At 41.6% G+C, this 25,604-nt stretch overlaps 1 protein-coding gene across 3 annotated transcripts in view; it reads right to left on the bottom strand.

The window, feature by feature from the left end:
- The window catches only part of LOC139420115 (acetyl-CoA acyltransferase 1), a 30,514-nt gene that overhangs the window by 2,720 nt on the left and 2,190 nt on the right, over nucleotides 1–25,604 (bottom strand). Inside the window, exons 1-10 of one of the 3 annotated variants that reach the window (XM_071169845.1) lie at nucleotides 23,076–23,160; nucleotides 10,638–10,731; nucleotides 10,479–10,536; nucleotides 10,313–10,392; nucleotides 10,115–10,157; nucleotides 9,576–9,674; nucleotides 7,424–7,504; nucleotides 5,152–5,342; nucleotides 4,886–5,065; nucleotides 4,616–4,671 (exon numbers count right to left, since the gene is read on the bottom strand). In XM_071169845.1, the coding sequence (XP_071025946.1) occupies nucleotides 4,616–4,671; nucleotides 4,886–5,065; nucleotides 5,152–5,342; nucleotides 7,424–7,504; nucleotides 9,576–9,674; nucleotides 10,115–10,157; nucleotides 10,313–10,392; nucleotides 10,479–10,536; nucleotides 10,638–10,698 (849 nt within the window). In that variant the 5' untranslated portion in view covers nucleotides 10,699–10,731; nucleotides 23,076–23,160. Of the gene's footprint in view, nucleotides 1–4,615; nucleotides 4,672–4,885; nucleotides 5,066–5,151; nucleotides 5,343–7,423; nucleotides 7,505–9,575; nucleotides 9,675–10,114; nucleotides 10,158–10,312; nucleotides 10,393–10,478; nucleotides 10,537–10,637; nucleotides 10,732–19,209; nucleotides 19,738–23,075; nucleotides 23,161–25,604 lie in introns of those variants that run through there. The other 2 variants (XM_071169844.1, XM_071169846.1) reach the window with 2 other exon arrangements.

Consider the following 25,604-nt stretch of genomic DNA (forward strand, 5'->3'; position numbering starts at 1 on the left):
TTATTGGATATTTCAAACTTTTTTAACAAATCAAAAACTGAAAAATTGGGCGTGCAAAATTATTCAGCCCCTTTACTTTCAGTGCAGCAAACTCTCTCCAGAAGTTCAGTGAGGATCTCTGAATGATCCAATGTTGACCTAAATGACTAATGATGATAAATACAATCCACCTGTGTGTAATCAAGTCTCTGTATAAATGCACCTGCACTGTGATAGTAACAGAGGTCCGTTAAAAACGCAGAGAGCTTCATGAAGAACAAGGAACACACCAGGCAGGTCCGAGATACTGTTGTGAAGAAGTTTAAAGCCGGATTTGGATGCAAAAAGATTTCCCAAGCTTTAAACATCCCAAGGAGCACTGTGCAAGCGATAATATTGAAATGGAAGGAGTATCAGACCACTGCAAATCTACCAAGACCTGGCCGTCCCTCTAAACTTTCAGCTCATACAAGGAGAAGACTGATCAGAGATGCAGCCAAGAGGCCCATGATCACTCTGGATGAACTGCAGTGATCTACAGCTGAGGTGGGAGACTCTGTCCATAGGACAACAATCAGTCGTATATTGCACAAATCTGGCCTTTATGGAAGAGTGGCAAGAAGAAAGCCATTTCTTAAAGATATCCATAAAAAGTGTTGTTTAAAGTTTGCCACAAGCCACCTGGGAGACACACCAAACATGTGGAAGAAGGTGCTCTGGTCAGATGAAACCAAAATTGAACTTTTTGGCAACAATGCAAAACGTTATGTTTGGCGTAAAAGCAACACAGCTGAACACACCATCCCCACTGTCAAACATGATGGTGGCAGCATCATGGTTTGGGCCTGCTTTTCTTCAGCAGGGACAGGGAAGATGGTTAAAATTGATGGGAAGATGGATGGAGCCAAATACAGGACCATTCTGGAAGAAAACCTGATGGTGTCTGCAAAAGACCTGAGACTGGGACGGAGATTTGTCTTCCAACAAGACAATGATCCAAAACATAAAGCAAAATCTACAATGGAATGGTTCAAAAATAAACATATCCAGGTGTTAGAATGGCCAAGTCAAAGTCCAGACCTGAATCCAATCGAGAATCTGTGGAAAGAACTGAAAACTGCTGTTCACAAATGCTCTCCATCCAACCTCACTAAGCTCGAGCTGTTTTGCAAGGAGGAATGGGAAAAAAATTCAGTCTCTCGATGTACAAAACTGATAGAGACATACCCCAAGCGACTTACAGCTGTAATCGCAGCAAAAGGTGGCGCTACAAAGTATTACCTTAAGGGGGCTGAATAATTTTGCACGCCCAATTTTTCAGTTTTTGATTTGTTAAAAAAGTTTGAAATATCCAATAAATGTCGTTCCACTTCATGATTGTGTCCCACTTGTTGTTGATTCTTCACAAAAAAATACAGTTTTATATCTTTATGTTTGAAGCCTGAAATGTGGCAAAAGGTCGCAAAGTTCAAGGGGGCCGAATACTTTCGCAAGGCACTGTATGTTTTGTTTGATAAAGTTCATATTTATATTTAAAAAATCTGAGTTTACATTGGCGCGTTACGTTCAGTAGTTCCAAAAACATCCGGTGATTTTGCAGAGAGCCACATCAATTTACAGAAATACTCATCATAAATGTTGATGAAAATACAAGTGTTATACATGGAACTTTAGATACACTTCTCCTTAATGCAACCACTGTGTCAGATTTCAAAAAAGCTTCACGGGAAAAGCACACCATGCTATAATCTGAGTACAGCGCTCAGAGAACAAAACAGCCAAACAGATATCCACCATGTCGTGGAGTCAACAGAAGTCAGAAATAGCATTATAAATATTCACTTACCTTTGATGATCTTCATCAGAATGCTCTCCCAGGAATCCCAGTTCCACAATAAATGTTTGATTTGATCGATAAAATCCCTCATTTATGTCCAAATACCTCCTTGTTGTTTGCGCCTTTAGTACACAATCCAAAATCACGATGCGCAGGAAAGTCCATGTGAAAGTTCAGACGAAAAGTTATATTACAGTTCATAGAAACATGTCAAATGAAGTATATAATCAATCTTTAGGATGTTTTTATCATAAATCTTCAATAATGTTCCAACCGGAGAATTTCTTTGTCGGTAGAAAAGCAATGGAACTCGAGCTAACTCTCACGTGAACGCGCGTCATGAGCTCATGGCACTCTGCCAAACACCTGGCTCAAACAGCCCCTATTCGCCCCCACTTTCACAGTAGAAGCATCAAACAAGATTCTAAAGACTGTTGACATCTTGTGGAAGTCTTAGGAAGTGCAATATGACCAATATTTTTGCCTACCATATGAATTATGTTATACTCACAGACATCATTCAAACAGTTTTAGGAACATCAGTGTTTTCTATCCAAATATACTAATATGCATATATTAGCAACTGGGCCTGAGTAGCAGGCAGTTTACTCTGGGCACCTTATTCATCCTAGCTACTCAATACTGCCCCCCAGTCCCAAAGAAGTTAACAAACCTACAAACAAGCTTCAATGCCATACAACACTCCTTCCGTGGCCTCCAACTGCTCTTAAACGCTAGTAAAACTAGATGCATGCTCTGCAACCGATCGCTGCCCGCACCCGCCCGCCCGACTAGCATCACTAACTTAGAATATGTGGACAACTACAAATACCTAGGTGTCTGGCTAGACTGTAAACTCTCCTTCCAGACTCATATTAAGCATCTCCAATCCAAAAGTAAATCTAGAATCGGCTTCCTATTTCGCAACAAAGTCTCCTTCACTCATGCTGCTAAGCATACCCTCGTAAAACTGACTATCCCACCGATCCTTGACTTCGGCGATGTCATCTACAAAATAGCCTCCAACACTCTACTCTGTAAACTGGATGCAGTCTATCACAGTGCCATCCGTTTCGTCACCAAAGCCCCATATACCACCCACCACTGCGACCTGTATGCTCTAGTCGGTTGGCCCTCGCTACATATTCATCTCCAGACCCACTGGCTCCAAGTCATCTATAAGTCTTTGCTAGGTAAAGCTCCGCCTTAGCTCACTGGTCACCATAGCAACACCCACCCGTAGCACGCGCTCCAGCAGGTATATTTCACTGGTCATCCCCAAAGCCAACACCTCCTTTGGCCGCCTTTTCTTCCAGTTCTCTGCTGCCAATGACTGGAACGAATTGCAAAAATCCCTGAAGCTGGAGACCCTTATCTCCCTCTCTAACTTTAAGCATCAGCCGTCAGAGCAGCTTACTGATCGCTGCACCTGTACACAGCCAATCTGTAAATAGCCCATCCAACTGCCTACCTCATCCCCATATTGTTTTTATTTACCTTTTTTTTTACTCTTTTGCACACCAGTATTTCTACTTGCACATCAACATCTGCACATTTATCACTCCAGTGTTAATTTGCTAAATTGTAAATACTTCGTTACTATTGGCCTATTTATTGCCTTACCTCCTTACTCCATTTGCACACACTGTATATAGATGTTTCTATTGTGTTATTGACTGTACAGTTGTTTATTCCATGTGTAACTCTGTGTTGTTGTTTGTGTTGCACTGCTTTGCTTTATCTTGGCCAGGTCACAGTTGTCAATGAGAACTTGTTCTCAACTGGCCTACCTGGTTAAATAAAGGTGATCTGGCCTACCTGGTTAAATAAAGGTGATCTGGCCTACCTGGTTAAATAAAGGTGTTCTCAACTGGTCTACCTGGTTAAATAAAGGTGATCTGGCCTACCTGGTTAAATAAAGGTGTTCTCAACTGGCCTACCTGGTTAAATAAAGGTGAATAAAATAAATACATTTCGCCGAATTTCGCCTAAAGGTTACTAGTTTGCGTCCCCGATTAAAGGATATATCCAAAGAAATGGCAATAGAAACAAAGGTAAAACAAAGACATTTGCAGTTATTTCAGCTGCTGGATGTGATTGTGTGTTAGTTGGCTAGCAAGCTAGCTAGCAAAGGATAAGTAATGTTAGTCTTAACCTAGCTATCCTCCATAATTATCTTATTGACTTGACAATCAGCTGGCTTTTGCCTATTTATAAATCATTTATTGAATCATTATTTGCTGAAGTTTGTTGCTTATTTATAAATGATTTAATAAATCATCATTTATTGTTGAAGTTCTTGTCTCGGGGTGGCAGGTAGCCAGGTAGAGCGTTGGGCCAGTAACCGGAAGGTTGCTGGATCAAATCCCCGAGCTGACAAGGTAAAAGTCTGTCATTCTGCCTGAGCAAGGCAGTTAACCCACTGTTCCCCGGGCGACGACGACGTGGATGTCGATTAAGGCAGCCCCCCACACCACTCCGATTCATAGGTTGGGTTAAATGCGGAAGACACATTTCAGTTGAATGCATTCACAGTTGTACAACTGACTAGGTGTTGATCTATTGAACCATTACAAGGTCGTTTTTACAGTTGAAACTTGTTTTAAATTGTGTCTTTTTTTAAATAGGTTGAAACCTGTTATTATAAAAGCAATAAGGCCCTTAGAGGAACCAGGCTGTCAGTCTGTGGCTGTCGGCCTGTGTCTGTCAGTCTGTCAGCCTGTGTCTGTCAGCCTGTGTCTGTCAGCCTGTGTCTGTCAGCCTGTGTCCAAAGTACTACAACTCTATACAGAGACTCACCTGGCTGGCGAACGCCTCGTTGATCTCAAACACGTCAATATCAGCTACAGTCAGACCTGAGGAGATGACGGAGTTTGTTAAAGACCCTTTTAGCGGAACAGATAAATCAAAAGGTGTCCGGCATCCCAGAACCGCTACCACCCAGAGCCGCTACCACCCAGAGCCGCTACCACCCAGAGCCGCTACCACCCAGAACCAAATGTCACATACAGAACACGTCCATGTGGACATAATCCAAGCTCTAAAAGATCTGTAGTGGTCTGTACTCACCGGCCTGCCCCAGAGCAGCAGGGATGGCATAGGCTGGTCCGATACCCATGACGTCAGGGGGTACCCCCACCACAGCACTGGCCTTCAGCACCCCCAGGACTGGCAGAGACAGGGACTCCACCACGGACCTCCTGCCCACCAGCACCGCTGCTGCACCGTCACTCACCTGGCTGGAGTTACCTGGACCAGGGGAGAGGACCTCATCAGCTGGGGCAGAGAGATGGTGTGTGTGTGTGTGTGTGTGTGTGTGTGTGTGATCTCCCCACCTGCGGTGGTGCTGCCGTCAGGTTTGAAAGCCCCTCTGAGTTTGGTCAGCCCCGCCAGCGTGGTACCGGGCCGGATCCCATCGTCCTTGGTTACGGTAACCGTACGTTCAGAGCCGTCCTCGTCAACAAACTTTGTGGTTACTGGGCAGATCTCCTGGTCAAATATCCCCTGCTTCTGAGCCTGGCTGGCCCTAGGAGGAGGCTGAGAGTTAGAGGCTGTCTGGATGAACAGGGCACTGAATACATCTCTAGTGCACTATAGGGCTCTGGTCAAAAGTAGTGTACTACAGGGCTCTGGTCAAAAGTAGTGTACTACAGGGCTCTGGTCAAAAGTAGTGTACTACAGGGCTCTGATCAAAAGTAGTGCACTACAGGGCTCTGGTCATTTGGGACGCAAACTTTAACTACTGCAGGAGAATAATTATATCATAACAGCTCCATGGTAATATTATATCAGTGGATAACAGCTCCATGGTAATATTATATCAGTGGATGACAGCTCCATGGTAATATTATATCAGTGGATAACAGCTCCATGGTAATATTATATCATAACAGCTCCATGGTAATATTATATCATTACAGCTCCATGGTAGTATTATATCATAACAGCTCCATGGTAGTATTATATCAGTGGATAACAGCTCCATGGTAATATTATATCAGAGGATAACAGCTCCATGGTAATATTATATCAGAGGATAACAGCTCCATGGTAATATTATATCAGTGGATAACAGCTCCATGGTAATATTATATCAGAGGATAACAGCTCCATGGTAATATTATATCAGTGGATAACAGCTCCATGGTAATATTATATCAGTGGATAACAGCTCCATGGTAATATTATATCAGTGGATAACAGCTCCATGGTAATATTATATCATAACAGCTCCATGGTAATATTATATCAGTGGATAACAGCTCCATGGTAATATTATATCATAACAGCTCCATGGTAATATTATATCAGTGGATGACAGCTCCATGGTAATATTATATCAGAGGATAACAGCTCCATGGTAATATTATATCAGTGGATAGCAGCTCCATGGTAATATTATATCAGTGGATAACAGCTCCATGGTAATATTATATCAGTGGATAACAGCTCCATGGTAATATTATATCAGTGGATAACAGCTCCATGGTAATATTATATCAGTGGATGACAGCTCCATGGTAATATTATATCAGAGGATAACAGCTCCATGGTAATATTATATCAGTGGATAGCAGCTCCATGGTAATATTATATCAGTGGATAACAGCTCCATGGTAATATTATATCAGTGGATAACAGCTCCATGGTAATATTATATCAGTGGATGACAGCTCCATGGTAATATTATATCAGTGGATAACAGCTCCATGGTAATATTATATCAGTGGATAACAGCTCCATGGTAATATTATATCATAACAGCTCCATGGTAATATTATATCAGAGGATAACAGCTCCATGGTAATATTATATCAGTGGATAGCAGCTCCATGGTAATATTATATCAGTGGATAACAGCTCCATGGTAATATTATATCAGTGGATAACAGCTCCATGGTAATATTATATCAGTGGATGACAGCTCCATGGTAATATTATATCAGTGGATAACAGCTCCATGGTAATATTATATCAGTGGATAACAGCTCCATGGTAATATTATATCATAACAGCTCCATGGTAATATTATATCAGAGGATAACAGCTCCATGGTAATATTATATCAGTGGATAACAGCTCCATGGTAATGTTATATCAGTGGATAACAGCTCCATGGTAATATTATATCAGTGGATGACAGCTCCATGGTAATATTATATCAGTGGATAACAGCTCCATGGTAATATTATATCAGTGGATGACAGCTCCATGGTAATATTATATCAGTGGATGACAGCTCCATGGTAATATTATATCAGTGGATGACAGCTCCATGGTAATATTATATCATAACAGCTCCATGGTAATATTATATTAGTGGATGACAGCTCCATGGTAATATTATATCATAACAGCTCCATGGTAATATTATATCAGTGGATAACAGCTCCATGGTAATATTATATCATAACAGCTCCATGGTAATATTATATCAGTGGATGACAGCTCCATGGTAATATTATATCAGAGGATAACAGCTCCATGGTAATATTATATCATAACAGCTCCATGGTAATATTATATCAGAGGATACCAGCTCCATGGTCATATTATATCAGTGGATGACAGCTCCATAGTAATATTATGACAGAATTACTGACTTACTTCTGCTGAGAGCTGAAGGCGAACGCATCCTGCTTCTCTCTGGAGACACCGAACCGCTCTGCCACATTCTCTGAGGTGATGCTGCCGCCGAAACACACAGATTAGTATATGGTGACACACACCACAGCCCGGGCACATTATCAACACAGACAACATGACACCACTGCAGTCAGTCCCACGGAGAGATGCTCAATTGATATTCACAGTAGTAGTACAATGTGGTACAGAGAGCAGTGACTGACCCCTGTTACTATGGTTACCACTGTGTTCCACTGTGAGACTAACCTGAGTCAGAATAAATGCTGCATGGGGCTAAAGTCAGAAACCTGTATTCTAACTGCTGCTACTGTACTGTGTTCAGAGGAACAGGAACACATTCTATATTCTAACTGCTGCTACTGTACTGTGTTCAGAGGAACAGGGACACATTCTATATTCTAACTGTTGCTACTGTACTGTGTTCAGAGGAACAGGGACACATTCTATATTCTAACTGCTGCTACTGTACTGTGTTCAGAGGAACAGGAACACATTCTATATTCTAACTGCTGCTACTGTACTGTGTTCAGAGGAACAGGAACACATTCTATATTCTAACTGCTGCTACTATACTGTGTTCAGAGGAACAGGAACACATTCTATATTCTAACTGCTGCTACTGTACTGTGTTCAGAGGAACAGGGACACATTCTATATTCTAACTGCTGCTACTGTACTGTGTTCAGAGGAACAGGGACACATTCTATATTCTAACTGCTGCTACTGTACTGTGTTCAGAGGAACAGGGACACATTCTATATTCTAACTGCTGCTACTGTACTGTGTTCAGAGGAACAGGGACACATTCTATCTGCTGCTACTGTACTGTGTTCAGAGGAACAGGGACACATTCTATATTCTAACTGTTGCTACTGTACTGTGTTCAGAGGAACAGGGACACATTCTATATTCTAACTGCTGCTACTGTACTGTGTTCAGAGGAACAGGGACACATTCTATATTCTAACTGTTGCTACTGTACTGTGTTCAGAGGAACAGGAACACATTCTATATTCTAACTGCTGCTACTGTACTGTGTTCAGAGGAACAGGGACACATTCTATATTCTAACTGCTGCTACTGTACTGTGTTCAGAGGAACAGGGACACATTCTATATTCTAACTGTTGCTACTGTACTGTGTTCAGAGGAACAGGAACACATTCTATATTCTAACTGCTGCTACTGTACTGTGTTCAGAGGAACAGGGACACATTCTATATTCTAACTGCTGCTACTGTACTGTGTTCAGAGGAACAGGAACACATTCTATATTCTAACTACTGCTACTGTACTGTCTTCAGAGGAACAGGAACACATTCTATATTCTAACTGCTGCTACTGTACTGTGTTCAGAGGAACAGGAACACATTCTATATTCTAACTGCTGCTACTGTACTGTGTTCAGAGGAACAGGGACACATTCTATATTCTAACTGCTGCTACTGTACTGTGTTCAGAGGAACAGGGACACATTCTATATTCTAACTGCTGCTACTGTACTGTGTTCAGAGGAACAGGGACACATTCTATATTCTAACTGTTGCTACTGTACTGTGTTCAGAGGAACAGGAACACATTCTATATTCTAACTGCTGCTACTGTACTGTGTTCAGAGGAACAGGGACACATTCTATATTCTAACTGCTGCTACTGTACTGTCTTCAGAGGAACAGGGACACATTCTATATTCTAACTGCTGCTACTGTACTGTCTTCAGAGGAACAGGGACACATTCTATATTCTAACTGCTGCTACTGTACTGTGTTCAGAGGAACAGGAACACATTCTATATTCTAACTGCTGCTACTGTACTGTGTTCAGAGGAACAGGGGAATAACACACTGAGCTAGCATTAACTGGATACGTTGTTGCAAACTTGCAATACCCAACATACATTTCCAATTCTCTGTGAAACTTTCTAATCAGCCTTTGTCAACGACATTGCCGCTAGATTTGTATAGCCTAGCCATTATTCACATAGCATCATATAGCCTAGCCATTATTCACATAGCATCATATAGCCTAGCCATTATTCACATAGCATCATATAGCCTAGCCATTATTCATATAGCCTTGCCATAATTCATATAAATGGTTATGCACAACCTTACCCCATAGGTATGACACAGTCTCTAGCCTTCTCATAGTCCATAAGTCTGGAGCTCACATCGCCTGGTTCCCCAGCGTCACGCAGAGACATGCTCTCCACTCTGGAGACAAGACAAAATAACTGTAGCCATTTAGGAACCTGGACTGTTTCGGCAGGTTATAGGTTCAACTTCTATACTGTTCAGGAACCTGGACTGTGTCGGCAGGTTATACAGTGGGGAGAACAAGTATTTGATACACTGCCGATTTTGCAGGTTTTCCTACTTACAAAGCATGTAGAGGTCTGCCATTTTTATCATAGGTACACTTCAACTGTGAGAGGCGGAATCTAAAACAAAAATCCAGAAAATCCCATTGTATGATTTTTAAGTAATTGCTTGTAAGTAGGAAAACCTGCAAAATTGGCAGTGTATCAAATACTTGTTCTCCCCACTGTAGGTTCAACTTCTATACTGTTCAGGAACCTGTACTTTATATTAAGAGTGAAATAGGATCCATTCTTATTAAGGCATACAAGGTTAAAACAGGAGACTATACTAACCCACAGGCCAGACCCATATCATATGACCCACTCCTGATGGCTCCTGGAACATAGAGAAAACACATGTTAACTAAATCAACTCTATCATGGTTGTGTGATAGTTCCTAAAGATGGAGTTTGTAGCCACAAATGAGGGCTAAAGAGTTAATCTAGTTACATATGCCTACACACTAACACTGTAATATGTGGGATTATTACCTGCGATGTTGAACAGAGCCTGTAGTCCAGAGGAACACATCCTGTTGACGGTGTAGACAGGAACAGTCTCTGGGAACTCACTAGGAAAGACATACATTCCTGGTTAAAACCATTCAGTGCCATTCTATTTACCTGTGAGTCATATCTAACACTAAGGCAGACTCACCTGAGGAAGTGAGCCACTCTGGCCATGAGAGCACCTGCCCCAGGCTGTAGAACATTACCTAGAGGTCAGAAAAATATTACTGCTAAAGTATACATTAAACATGACTTACAAACCCTTATCATAGGTCTTCTATGAGGTAGGTAGCCATTGATTACTCACCCACACAGATGTCCCCTAGTCTCTCAGGTGACAGTCCCACATCTACCAGGACCGCTGTCATCACACAACTCAACAGCTCGTCTGGAGTGGTGTCCTGACAGACAGACAGACAGAACATTGAGTTACACATTGGTCATTCCACCTCACAAAGGAGAAGAGGATTTGACACCCACCATCTCAGATTGTTCTGAAATTGTTTCGGTAGTTAGAAACAGATACGATTAGCATTTCTGAAACATTATTTTGTTGAAAGATTACACTTTGAGAAATTAAGCTAATTGATTGCACCCAAATTGTTTATAGGATTCATATAATATTCAATAACTATAGTAGCTAAAGTCTGATTTGGACTAAATTCCTTAACAATGATTAAAACATGGCCACAAGCCACCAATGGACCCTCCAAACCCCACATTAACCCCAACAGCCAGTACACAGTGTCAGTTCTCAATGTTTGACCAGTACTATAAAGCTGGGACGTGGAGCATTGTTTGTTCAACATACTGTTTGTATTCTCAGTGAATTTGGTGGTGTTTTTCCCCCCTGTTCAGATAAATTAGTAATTGAAGTGGTTAGGTTTATGTCCCATCACCTTGTGCTGGGGACAATAAAAGGTCACACTAAAATGTGCCGTTTTGACACAACACAATGCCACAGATGTCAAGTTTAGAGGGAACGAGAAATTGGCATGCTGACCAGATCTGTTGCCAGAGAATTGTAATGTTAATTTCTCTAGCATGAGCTGCATCCAACGTAGAATTTGGCAGTACGCCCAACCGGCCTCACAACCACAGTCCACATGTATGGCGTTGTGTGGGCGAGCGGTTTACCGATGTCAACAGAGTGCCTCATGGTGGCAACGGCGTTATGGTATGGGTAGGTATAAACAAACACAACTGGATTTTAACAATGGCAATTTGAATGCACAGAGATACAGTGACGAGATCCTGAGGCCCATTGCCGTTCCATTCATCCGCCGCCATCACCTCATGCATGATAATGCACAGCCCCACGTCACAAGGATCTGTATACAATATCTGGAAGCTGAAAATGTCCCAGTTCTCCCATGGCCTGCCACCCATTTATTTATTTTTTAACCTTTATTTAACTAGGCAAGTCAGTTAAGAACAAATTCTTATTTTCAATGACGGCCTAGGAACAGTGGGTTAACTGCCTTGTTCAGGGGCAGATCAACAGATTTGTACCTTGTCAGCTCGGGGGTTTGCAACCTTCCGGTTACTAGTCCAACGCTCTAACCATTACGTTACCCTGCCGCCCCGTCCTCTGAGCATGTTTGGGATGCTCTGGATCGACGTGTATGACAGCGTGTTCCAGTTCCTGCAACTTCGCACAGCCATTGAAGAGGGGGACAACATTCCACAGGCCACAATCATCAGCCTGATCATGAAAAGGAGATGTGACACGTCGCATGGTGGTTACACCAGATACTGACTGGTTTTCTGATCAAAGCCTCTACTTTTTTCTATTCCCAGTCATGTGAAATCCATAGATTAGTGCCTAATAAATGTACTTCAATTTACTTTTCCTTATATGAACTGTACCTCAGTAAAATGGTTGAAATTGTTACATGTTGCGTTTATATTTTTGTTCAGTATAATATGGCTACAATGTTGTTTGGTTTATTATTTGAACAATGGCTGAGATTATTCAGTGCCTTCTTCATATGTCACACCTGCCAAGTGGATATGTTATCTTGGCAAAGGACACATGCTCACTAACAGGGATGTAAACAAATATATGTGCACAACATATATAACATTTCTGGGATCTTTCATCTCATGAAACATGGGACCAACACTTTACATGTTATATTTTGTATTTTTCTTTATAAGTAATAACTAGTGATTCCAGATTGCTGGTAAAAACAGTTGAGGAAATGTGCTTTTTCTCTGTGACCAAAACATTTTTAAGCTGATATGGGAGTGAATACATTGATGCGGCATATCAAACTGGGACAACGTTGTAAATTACACTGGCAAGTATAAGAACATTTGCCAGGGCATATTATTTCATTATAAATCTGATTATTTCACATGCAGATATGGGAAGCTAACTTTAAAGTCTCTTCAACTCCAAAATCGCCATCTTGGTTTAGCTTGGCGTTAAATAAGCAGCCTATTTTGCATCGATAACCAAATATAATCTCAGCGTCTGTTCAAACAATTACAGTGCCTTGCGAAAGTATTCGGCCCCCTTGAACTTTGCGACCTTTTGCCACATTTCAGGCTTCAAACATAAAGATATAAAACTGTATTTTTTTGTGAAGAATCAACAACAAGTGGGACACAATCATGAAGTGGAACGACATTTATTGGATATTTCAAACTTCTTACAACAGTTTTAAACTTCTTCACAACAGTATCTCAGACCTGCCTGGCGTGTTCCTTGTTCTTCATGATGCTCTCTGCGCTTTTAACGGACCTCTGAGACTATCACAGTGCAGGTGCATTTATACGGAGACTTGATTACACACAGGTGGATTGTATTTATCATCATTAGTCATTTAGGTCAACATTGGATCATTCAGAGATCCTCACTGAACTTCTGGAGAGAGTTTTCTGCACTGAAAGTAAAGGGGCTGAATAATTTTGCACGCCCAATTTTTCAGTTTTTGATTTGTTAAAAAAGTTTGAAATATCCAATAAATGTCGTTCCACTTCATGATTGTGTCCCACTTGTTGTTGATTCTTCACAAAAAAATACAGTTTTATATCTTTATGTTTGAAGCCTGAAATGTGGCAAAAGGTCGCAAAGTTCAAGGGGGCCGAATACTTTCGCAAGGCACTGTACCATTATGTAGCCTTATTAGAATCCAAAAACAGGTGGTTTAGAAGTGATAAGTCTATTTTGAAACGTGAAAATAGATAGATGTGCTTCTTATTCTGTGACAAAAATATGATTATTTTTTTGCTGATATCGGAGCGAATGCATTGAATCAACATATCAAATCAGGATATGCCAGGGCATATTATTTCATTATAAATCAGATTATTTCACATGGAGATGTGGGAAGCTAAAAGGCTAGCTAGTTTGCAGTGTTAATCCAAATAGCTAGCAAGGTAAAACGAGGCAAAAAGAGAAACTCCTCTTTTGCTTCCACCACAAATGAGAAGACAATAAGAAAACCTCTGTCACCCCCTTGTGAATGTTGCTATATGGGAGTCTGGACCAGCAAGGTATCGCGTTATCAAAAGGTGTGTTTCTAAAAATAAAATCTGACTCCACCTAGCGCACGCCCATAGATCTACGCATGTGAAGTTTGTAGCGTCTCTAAACATATTTGGTGTGCAAGAGAAGCAGAGATGAGGGACATTTTTTACAGATGTCAACTAGATTGAAGCATTCATTCTATCGATTCATGACATTTGTGTTTATTTAGTCTTCTAGGGCAACAAGTGACCGAAGAAAAGCTGAAATGCATCTAAATTATAGACAAGTTGACTAACAAATAGTCTGCCAAAATGTCAGAAATTATAAGCAGAAACATAGGCCTGTCAAAAAAAGTTCCACCGTCTCTGACTGTACAGCACATTTTCTATATTGGCGGGTTATGGTCGGGTCTGGACCTCTGATTTTCACTTTATCACATATAGTCAGTGGTTGCAGATGAGTTATTAGAAATTGCAGGCGGGTGAACAAACAGCTGACCCGCACAACACTAGTTGCTACATTCCAAATTATATTGGTGACTAGTTGCAGTGGTTGGTGACTAGTTGCAGTGGTTGGTGACTAGATGCAGTGGTTGGTGACTAGATGCAGTGGTTGGTGACTAGATGCAGTGGTTGGTGACTAGATGCAGTGGTTGGTGACTAGATGCAGGGGTTGGTGACTAGATGCAGGGGTTGGTGACTAGATGCAGGGGTTGGTGACTAGATGCAAGGGTTGGAGACTAGTTGCAGTGGATGGTGACTAGTTGCAGTGGTTGGAGACTAGTTGCAGTGGTTGGTGACTAGATGCAGTGGTTGGAGACTAGATGCAGTGGTTGGAGACTAGTTGCAGTGGTTGGAGACTAGTTGCAGTGGTTGGAGACTAGTTGCAGGGGTTGGAGACTAGTTGCAGTGGTTGGAGACTAATTGCAGTGGTTGGAGACTAGTTGCAGTGGTTGGAGACTAGTTGCAGTGGTTGGAGACTAGTTGCAGTGGTTGGAGACTAGTTGCAGTGGTTGGTGCCTTAATGGTGCAGCTTGTTGTACATAACATATGTATTTTCTGTTTAGCCATGCACTGTTTAGCCATGCATGAATTTCAACTTTGTCAATGTTTTCATCATCTGTAATTATGAAGTGCTTTGAAACGCAGGTCATGACACCATCATCCCAGACACCCTAGACACACTCCAATTCAAATACCGCCCCAACAGATCTACAGATGACGCAATCTCAATCGCACTCCACACTGACATCTCCCACCTGGACAAAAGGGGAAGTAACTATGTGAGAATGATGTTCTACAGCTCAGCGTTCAACAACATAGTCCCCTCCAATCTCATCACCAAGCTTAGGACACTGGGTCTGTACACCACCCTCCACAACTGGATCCTGGACTTCCTAATGGGCTGACCCCAGGTGGTGAGGGTAGCCAAAAACACCTATGCCACACTGACCCTCAACACAGGGACCCCTCAGGGGTGTGTGCTTAGTCCCCTCCTGTACTCCCTGTTCATCTACAACTGCGTGGCCACGCATGACCAATACCTTCATCAAGTTCGCTGATGACACAGCGGTTGTAGGCCTGATCAACAATGCTGATGAGTCAGAGATTTAGCAGTAAGCCCAAGGAGCTGATCATGGACTACAGGAAAAGGAGGGCCGAACACGCCCCAATCCACATCGACAGGGATGTAGTGGAGCGGGTCGAGAGCTTCAAGTTCCTTAGTATCCACAACACTAAGGACTTAACGACTGTGCGGACCATGTTAAGAGGGCATGACAGTGCCTCTTCCCCCTCAGAAGGCTGAAAAGATTTGGCCCTCGGACCCTAAAAGTTTTACAGCTGCACCAGAGATCATCTTGACTGGCTGATTCACAGTTTGGTATGGCAAAGCGCTACAGAGGGTGGTGTGGACAGCCTAGTACATCACTGGGGCCGAGCTCCATGCCATCCAAAATCGCTATCAGGCGGTGTCAGAGGAAGGCCATGAAAAATTGCAAAAGAAAACTGAGGATGGATCAACAACATTGCAGTTACTCCACAATACTAACCTAATTGACAGAGTGAAAAGATAGAATAACAATATTCCAAAACATGCATCCTGTTTGCAACAAGGCACTAAAGTAATACTGCAAAAAATGGGGCAAAGAAATGAACTTTATGTCCTGAATACGAAGTGTTATGTTTGGATCAAATCCCACACAACACATCACTTTGTACCTCTTTTCATATTTTCAAGCATGATGGTGGCTGCATCATGTTATTGGTATGCTTGTCATCGGCAAGGACTAGGGAAAAACAGAATGGAGCTAAGCACAGGCAAAATCCTAGAATAAAACCTGGTTCAGTCTGCTTTCCACCAGACACTGGGAGATTCATTAATCTTTCAGCAGGAGAATAACCTTAAACACAGGCCAAATCCACACTGGAGTTGCTTCAATCTGATTCTAACATGTACTGATTTAGGGGTTTGAAAACTTATGTAAATGTAATATTTCTGTATTTCATTTTCAATACAGATCACAAAATGTTTTAAAAAACATGTTATCACTGTTATTATAGGGCAGGGGTTCCCAAACATTTTTGGCCCGCAAACCCATTTTGATATCTGAAAATTCTCACGAACCCAATCATGTGAAAAAAAAAACGTAAGTAACAGCCAATGTTTCGTTTTTTATTTGGGGCTATGGCAGTCAATTGAAAAACATTCTAACAGTATTTCTGATTGTCTTCTCAACTCACCATCACATAATTTTAAAATGGGGCTATGACAGCCAAAAATAAATGTGTCTTCCGCATTTAACCCAGCCTTAATCGACATCCACGTCTTCAGCGCCCGGGGAACAGTGGGTTAACTGCCTTGCTCAGGGGCAGAATGACCAATTTTTACCTTGTCGATTGCAAACATAACGTATCTTACTAATGTATCGTATCTTATAAACGTATCTTACTAATGAGATGGGTGTGCTTGATGCAGAGCTTCTCAAAGTCAGGGGGCGTGGTCGACAGTGTGCACTGCAGCTCTGCTGACATCCAACCTGGTTTTGGTTTTAATGCAGACGAGAGCACTGAATCCAGCTTCACACAGACATGGGCTGGCGGAGAGTAGCCTACCATTCGTTTTATGGTGCTTTTAAGCCAACTGGAAACTCTGAAAAAGGTCAAATCATGACGTCAGTGATCTTCAGGTCGGAAAGTCGGAGCTCTAGAAAAAGGCCCAAGTTCCCGAGTTGGAATTCCGAGTTGGATGACTGTTCAAAAGATTTTTCCCAGTCGGAGCTCGTTTCTTTCTGACTTCCCAGTTGTTTTGAACTCAGCATTAATGCTCAGAGGTGACGGCAGGGTATTTATTCCCTTTGAGTCAGGAACCAAAACTCCTTCGTAGTGACCCGTGAATGCGTTGTCTGAAGCATTCGGTCACATGACAGCTCAATCAGCTGTTCAATTTCACTTATGTCAACTGAGCCAGGATCACAGTCAAACGGATTGGGAAGAAGGTCCCAAAATGCTCTTCCAAGCATTGGAGATGAGCAATCACCACTAGTGTGGGACAATTGCTGATGCTGTTTCCTGTTATTTTCTTTTCATTACACAGAAAATCAACCAAGTCTGTTCTTTTTACATCCATTGTGAATAACAACAGTTCCTCTCTCAATGTGAAACATCTTTCCAACACTCCCCCTCGATAACCACCAAGCCTCGGTGTGAAATAGAACACTCCCCCTCGATAACCACCAAGCCTCGGTGTGAAATAGAACACTCCCCCTCGATAACCACCAAGCCTCGGTGTGAAATAGAACACTCCCCCTCGATAACCACCAAGCCTCGGTGTGAAATAGAACACTCCCCCTCGATAACCACCAAGCCTCTGTGTGAAATAGAACACTCCCCCTCGATAACCACCAAGCCTCGGTGTGAAATAGAACACTCCCCCTCGATAACCACCAAGCCTCGGTGTGAAATAGAACACTCCCCCTCGATAACCACCAAGCCTCATTGTGAAATAGAACATCATCATACTATGATCCCATAGCTCCACAGTTTTGTGAAGAGGTGTGTGCGTAGTGGATGTGGTATGATGTAGTTTACAATCAAAGTTACTTACGGCAGTATATCAGAGCTCTGTGCTCAGCTCTTTTTCCGCCAGTTGCTCTCTGTGTATCATACAATGAGTCCATATGGCAGAGGGAGACTCATTCATAACTAGAGTGCAGAGGTCTGCCCGCCGTTCCGCCATAGATGGAGCCCCTTCTGTGCAAAAGCCCACCATTTGATCCCATATGGAATCTGTTTTTCATCAATATAGTCACGCAGCACACTGAACATCCCCTGTGCCGTTTCATGCTTGAGAATCGTGAGACAGAACAATATGTCCTTGTGAATAGCATCCCCCGACATGTACAGCAAACAAAAATCAATGCATGGGCATCGACCCTCAAAGCTAACGTCCATTTGGAGAACATCAGCTGGGCCGTTTTTGAGTCGTTCAGTCAGAGCATAAATTCTTTGTTTAACAGTTTTACCTGACACATTTATTGATGTGAGTTCTCTTTGCCTCTGCCTCCCCACACATTGGTTTCACTATATCAATTACAGCTGATAATATCAATATCTCTGCAGTAGTTTTTTAATTTCATAGCGTAGCAGGCCCAGCCGTTCACCATGATTTATGTGCAACGGTCAAGTGCAGTCTTTTCCCATGATCTAAGGGCACTCTCGCATTGAATTTGATCTTTTAGATTAGAATAATTGTAATTTACATTTTTAAGGTTAACCACATTACAATGATTGAGATATATATATATATATACACACACACACACAATTTATTATATATATATATATATATATATATTTATTTATTAATGTTTTTTTGTTTTTTTTAAAGGATTTTTGAAATACTCCTTTGACCACATTTTCATATCTGGCGACCCCACCCCTAGTTTTGGTACCGCTGTTAAAGGGTATTGTGTGTAGGTGGATGAGATTTCTTTATTTTTTTTCATCCATTTTGAATTCAGGCTTTAACACAACAAAATGTGGAATAAGTCAGGAGTATGAATACTTTCTGAAGGTACTGTATGTGTAATGTAATGGAATTGAGTCATGATCAAGGGCTAATGCCGCGTTCATAACAACTGGAAACTCGGGAAAATACGAGGTCAAATCATGACGTCAGTGATTTTCAGTCTGGGAAGTCGGAGCTCTAGAAAGAGAAACGCGTTCCGGAGTTGGAATTCGAGTTGGATCAAATCAAATGTATTTATATAGCCCTTCTTACATCAGCTGGTATATCAAAGCAAGTAGTCAAGCAATGCAGGTGTAGAAGCACCATTCAAATAGATTTTTCCCAATCTGAGCTTTTTCCCAGTTGTTTTGAACGCGACGTTAGTCCTCCTTACCTTGAAAGATCCTTTTTTAGCCTTGCCGATAGCAGTCCTCAGCCCGTGGACCACCACTATATCATCTGGACTGGCGGATAAAGCACTACATTTTGCCCCGGAGACAATAGGAACACTGTGGGTTTTGAACGTGTTCGGTGGCGATAAATGACCAAAAACTACCTTTACTCTGTGCATTGCGGTGGTAAAATAAGTAAGTAAACTGATACTTGAAGCTAAACTATCCACAGATATGCAACCACAATCAAGCCCGTGCAATGCACAAACACTGTCTATTCGCAAGCGTCTACGCAGGAATGGTGAATGTGTTACAGTGTATTGTGAGGCCAGAGTTCGCCTCTTGCAACAATGGGAGCGTTCGACATTTCAGCCGACTTTAAAGGCAAGTCGAGGCTGAGTGATCTACAAGTAACCTCGCATCATAAATAACTTGTCAATGTTAGTTGTAGATCAGTCAGTCATTTACAATTTTCCTATGATACATCACGGTGTTGATGCTCTCGAACACGGCCAATGTCTCCAGCCATTGAACTTTGGTTTCCACTAGTTATTACAGCCACAAAGTAAAAATGGGCTATAACGTAAATATTAATGAAAATAAAAACGTGTTTTTTGGTCTTAATTTGAGGTTAGTATTAGGCATAAGGTTAGCAGTGTGGTTAAATTTAGGTATAAAGTTAAACGTTAAGATGCATTTTAAAAATAGGGGGGTTTAGGACTTTGTGGTTGTGGTAACTAGTGACGACCCTGAACTTTGGCATATTTCCTTGTTACGATAAGCTACGGAAAATATGGAGGGACGAAATAGATGGGTCTGGTACCGTTTGCATTATACTTTTGGGAAGGACTGGAGTGCTCAGTAAACGTAATAAACAGTGTCAGTCCCAAATGTAAATGCGCATGTCCAATCATTTCTAGCATATCAAATAAATACGTGGCGGCAGGTGGTTAGAGCGTTGGACCAGTAACAGAAAAGTTGCCGGATCGAAACCCCGACCTCTCGTTCTGCCCCGGTAGGCCGTAATTGTAAATAAGAATTTGTTCTTAACTGACTTGCCTAGTTAAATAAAGGTAAAAACAAAACTTCAACTTTAATTCAAACGTTTGTCTCGTGTCTCTACTCTGACATGTATCCACCGGGGGGCAGCAGATAGCAGTTCGTGGAGCCAGTCCTCAAAGTGTCATCATTTTTCGATGCACACGTTCTTGCAGACATCAGAACCAGTGCTCTGAGGGGACTCTTACCGTTCTGCTAGCAGCAGGATATTATGCTGCCAGCATGATTGATTATTTTTTAATTCTCAAAATAAGAGTCCCCCCTGCAAAGACATGCATGCTAAACTTGGGGAATATCGATGTTTTAGCACTAGTGCAGTACAACTGTTTTTCACGTGAATGTCCAGAAAATTGTTAGACTCAAGCCAAAGCATCATGTCTGACACAAACAGGCTCCTGAGCTTATCCTAACTAGGAAAGTCAACCAATTCTTATTTAGAATGACAATCTACCCCGGCCAATTGTGCGCCGCTCTATGGGACTCTCAATCACGGCCAGTTGTGATACAGCCTGGAATCAAACCAGGGTCTGCAGTGACACCTTTAGCACTGAGATGCAGTGGCTTAGACCACTCAGGAGAAGCAGTCTAAGCTAACATAATGGCAACACAGACTGAGTTGATCCTTGTTTTACTTACACTGTCTCTATGCACACCCACAGGACTCTGAACATTTTAATTGAACCTTTATCAAACTAGGCAAGTCAGTTAAGAACAAATTCTCATTTACATTGATGGCCTACTGGGGAACAGTGGGTTAACTGCCTTGTTCAGAAAGAGAGATTTTCACCTTGGTGATTCGATCCAGCAACCTTTAGGTTACTGGCCCAAAGCTCTAACCACTAGGCTACCTGCCACACATTTATACTGACTCTACATACATTCATATATAATCATCATATACACTGCTGCTACTCTGTTTATCATATATCCTGATGCCTAGTCACCTTACCACTATACATATCTACCTCCATCACTCCAGTACCCCTGTACATTGTTAATATGGTACTTACTGAGAAACCAATACGTTATTCCAGCGGACCATTTAAGCAAGACAACGTATTCCATCGAAATCGCCCCGCTATTATTTAGAATGGATGGGTCTGGTGTGCAAAAGAGCAAAAAAAGTCAATAAAAACCATATGGGGATGAGGTAGGTAGATTGGATGGGCTATTTACAGATGGACTGTGTACAGCTGCAGCGATCGGTGAGCTGCTCAGATAGCTGATGTTTAAAGTTAGTGAGGGAGATATAAGTCTCCAACTTCAGTGATTTTTGCAATTCGTTCCAGTATGGCCTATTTATTGCCTTACCTCCTTACTCCATTTGCACACACTGTATATAGATGTTCTATTGTATTATTGACTGTGTTGTTTTTTGTCGTGCTGCTTTGCCTTATCTTGGCCAGGTCTCAGTTGTAAATGAGAACTTGTTCTGTGCTGGTCTACCTGGTTAAATAAAGGGTTATATATATAAATACCTGGTTAAATAAAGGTGATCTGGCCTACCTGGTTAAATAAAGGTGATCTGGCCTACCTGGTTAAATAAAGGGTTAGGGTTATATATATAAATACCTGGTTAAATAAAGGGTTAGGGTTATATATATAAATACCTGGTTAAATAAAGGTCAAATAAAAACATGATTTTACCACAGTCTTTTTGTTAACAGTAAGGCTTCCATATGATTCCACCACAACATGTTTTCATTGTTTTTTACACTTAAATGGTCAATATAGTATTATTAAGGACACCTTCTTAATATTGAGTTGCACCCGCCCCTTTTGCCCTCAGCCTCAATTCGTCAGGCCGATGTTGACTACAATGCTTCTCTCAGGCCCATGTTGACTACAATGCTTCCCACAGGTCCATGTTGACTACAATGCTTCTCTCAGGCCCATGTTGACTACAATGCTTCCCACAGGCCCATGTTGACTACAATGCTTCCCACAAGCCCATGTTGACTACAATGCTTCCCACAGGCCCATGTTGACTACAATGCTTCTCTCAGGCCCATGTTGACCAAAATGCTTCCCACAGGCCCATGTTGACTACAATGCTTCCCACAGGCCCATGTTGACTACATAGCTTCTCTCAGGCCCATGTTGACTACAATGCTTCCCACTGGCCCATGTTGACTACAATGCTTCTCTCAGGCCCATGTTGACTACAATGCTTCTCTCAGGCCCATGTTGACTACAATGCTTCCCACAGGCCCATGTTGACTACAATGCTTCCCACAGGCCCATGTTGACTACAATGCTTCTCTCAGGCCCATGTTGACTACAATGCTTCCCACAGGCCCATGTTGACTACAATGCTTCTCAGTTTCTGTAGTGGAGGACCTGTTGGGCTGTTTATTCTTAGCACTATGTGTTCTCTCCCAGGTGCTTGTAAGAGCACGGATGACAGACTGTTAGTATTCCAGTTGAGGTAGTTTAATGCTGCACAGGGCAATACAACCTAACAACATGGCTGTGACTTCACTAATGAATGATCAGAGGAGTGCAACTGCACAGGACTATCCAGCTGCACCATCATCCTCACACAACTGCATGAACTTGAATGTATATAGCTACATCCACAAGGCTCATTGCTAACACAAAACCCACATAATCTATACAGTAAACATCCATACAACCACAGCTCATATAAGACTAGACACTGGTGGACATTATACAATACACTGAAATTAGATGATATAAACAACAGGGTCAGCAAGCTTACAGATGCTAGCTTGCTGTAAAAACACTATGTAGCATAACCAAGACAAGTGTGTCCACAACACATGAAGAGTAAGAATTATGAACTCACGTTTCTGACGGGCGCACACTGGCCTTGGCTAAAACAAAGAATGCTAACTAAAAAAGGTCATCACAGGAGATGGCTGGAACTTATTACTTTGCTTGTGTACTTTCTCTAGTTACTTCCGTTTCCTCAGTTAGAGATCGCCCGGCCTGCTCTGCTCGACATCACCGGTGGGTGGAGCTACAGTCCCCTATGATTAACTAATATTTACTCTCAATAGTCTTTCGTACAACAGGGATGCTGGTCCATGTTGACTCCAACGCTTCCTACAGTTGTGTCAAGTTGGCTGGATGTCCTTTGGGTGGTGGACCATTCTTGATACACAGGGGAAACTGTTGAGTGTGGAAAAACCCAGCAGGGTTGCAGTTCTTGACACAAACCTGTGTACTTGGCACCTACTACTATACCCTGTTCAAAGGCACTTAACTATTTTGTCTTGTCCATTCACCCTCTGAATGGCTCATATACCCAATCCATGTCTCAATTGTCTCAAAGCTTACAAATGATTCCATAACCTGTCTCCTCCCCTCATCTACACGGATAGAAGTGGGTTTAAGAAGTGACATCAATAAGCAATCATAGCTTTCACCTGGATTCACCTGGTCAGTCTGTCACGAAACGAGCGGGTGTCCTTAATGTTTTGTACACTCAGTATAAACATTCAAAAGGCATCACACCAAAGGACTAAGAAACTGACCTCTTATGGCAATGAAGTGCAATATTTTGATAAATATTTCTATAAAGCTTCCAGTGTATTCAGGTCATGTGATCCAGCCATGTCTTCTGTACTGCCTCATTCCAGGAGAACCCTCCCCAGCGCAATGGTGCCCAAATACTGGATCAATGATTAATAACAGAACTGTGCTTTTAGGGACAAAATGTAATTAATCATAACTATTTGGTAATATCATGACTATACTCGGGGACTATTATTTATTGCAATACATTTCTGTGTAATTACTATGAAGTAGGTGAAGGGAATTAAATGACATTTTTCATTCATTTCAAAGGTCAAAGTTCCACAACCTTAACCTGGGACAGTCACACCATTGAACAATTGTCATGTTTGGTTCAAAATTGCAAGAATCCAAAATGATACACTGCATGAATCTACTCATTATCCAAGTTAAAAACAAAGCTTTTAGTATTATATCACAATTTTAGCCAATTTAAGTCAAATAATATTTGTGTTTGCCATCATGGATACGAAAAGTCAGGTCAACTACCCAATATACAGTACATATCTTATTGCACTTTTATATGAAATGACATTAAAATGATACCTGTTAGATTCCCATGCTATAGAGATTGTACTGATCCAGACAGTGGCTCATGACAAGGAGCAGTATGTATGTACTGTTGGGAATGACTGACTGGGCGTTTGATTGGAGCTTATTCGTAATGGAGTCCTCCTATAGGACGACAAAGCCTCAAAACAAAGCCTCCTGTTGATCTTTTGTACATGTATCATGTAGTTAGGCCTAATAAATCAAATGTCTAAGACCATGATGTGTCTATCTTTCTTACATGTTGTTTGTTAGTATTAACAATAATAAGCCCTTTTCTATTCTATTCTAATCTCACTTTTTCAAAACTCATTATTTTTTATCATTTGAAAATACATTTAAACATCTAATAAAAATCTACTAGACCTACATTATTAGCAAACAATTACCTAAAAGTGTGTTAGTTAATTACAGTGTTACAAAAGCAACAGTTTTGTAACAGCTTAACTTCAGCCTGTGTGTTATAAAACCTAAGATGTGTGGGGCTAGCCACAATAGTAAGAATTTGCGGTTCACCTTCAAAATAAAAGACGCACATTGAAACTGATCCAAACGGATACAACGAGTGGAAAGGTGCCATATTTGGACTAGATAATGACAAACAAAGTTGGAATGTTATAAAACTGCTATATGTTATATAATACAATAATTAACACTTTTTTTTTTTTTTACCCCTTTTTCTCCCCAATTTCGTAGTATCCAATTGTTGTAGTAGCTACTATCTTGTCTCATCGCTACAACTCCCGTACGGGCTCGGGAGAGACGAAGGTTGAAAGTCATGCGTCCTCCGATACGCAACCCAACCGCACTGCTTCTTAACACAGCGCGCAGGACAACAGGCCCTCCGATTTGACACACTGAACTCTATCTGAGAAGTAATTGGTGAACCAGGCGAGGCAGTCATTTGAGAATCCAAGGCTAATGAGTCTGCCGATAAGAATGTGGTGATGGACAGTGTTGAAAGCCTTGTGGGAACTATTGGAGTCAACATGGGCCAGCATCCCTGTGGAACGGTTTGACACCTTGTAGAGTCTATGTCCTGACGAATTGAGGCTGTTTTGAGGCTAAACGCGAGTACAACTCAATATTAGGAAGGTGTTCCTAATGTTTGATATACTCTGTGTATGTACAGCCTTACCAACGGATTGTGCAGTATCAGCCTTCTGATGCGGTTACATGCACACAATAATGTGATTATTGTGGATAGTCAGATTAATATAATAGTTTTGTTTTAAAATGTTTACAGGTT

Source organism: Oncorhynchus clarkii, chromosome 11, assembly GCF_045791955.1.
Source record: "Oncorhynchus clarkii lewisi isolate Uvic-CL-2024 chromosome 11, UVic_Ocla_1.0, whole genome shotgun sequence".
NCBI lineage: Eukaryota > Metazoa > Chordata > Actinopteri > Salmoniformes > Salmonidae > Oncorhynchus > Oncorhynchus clarkii.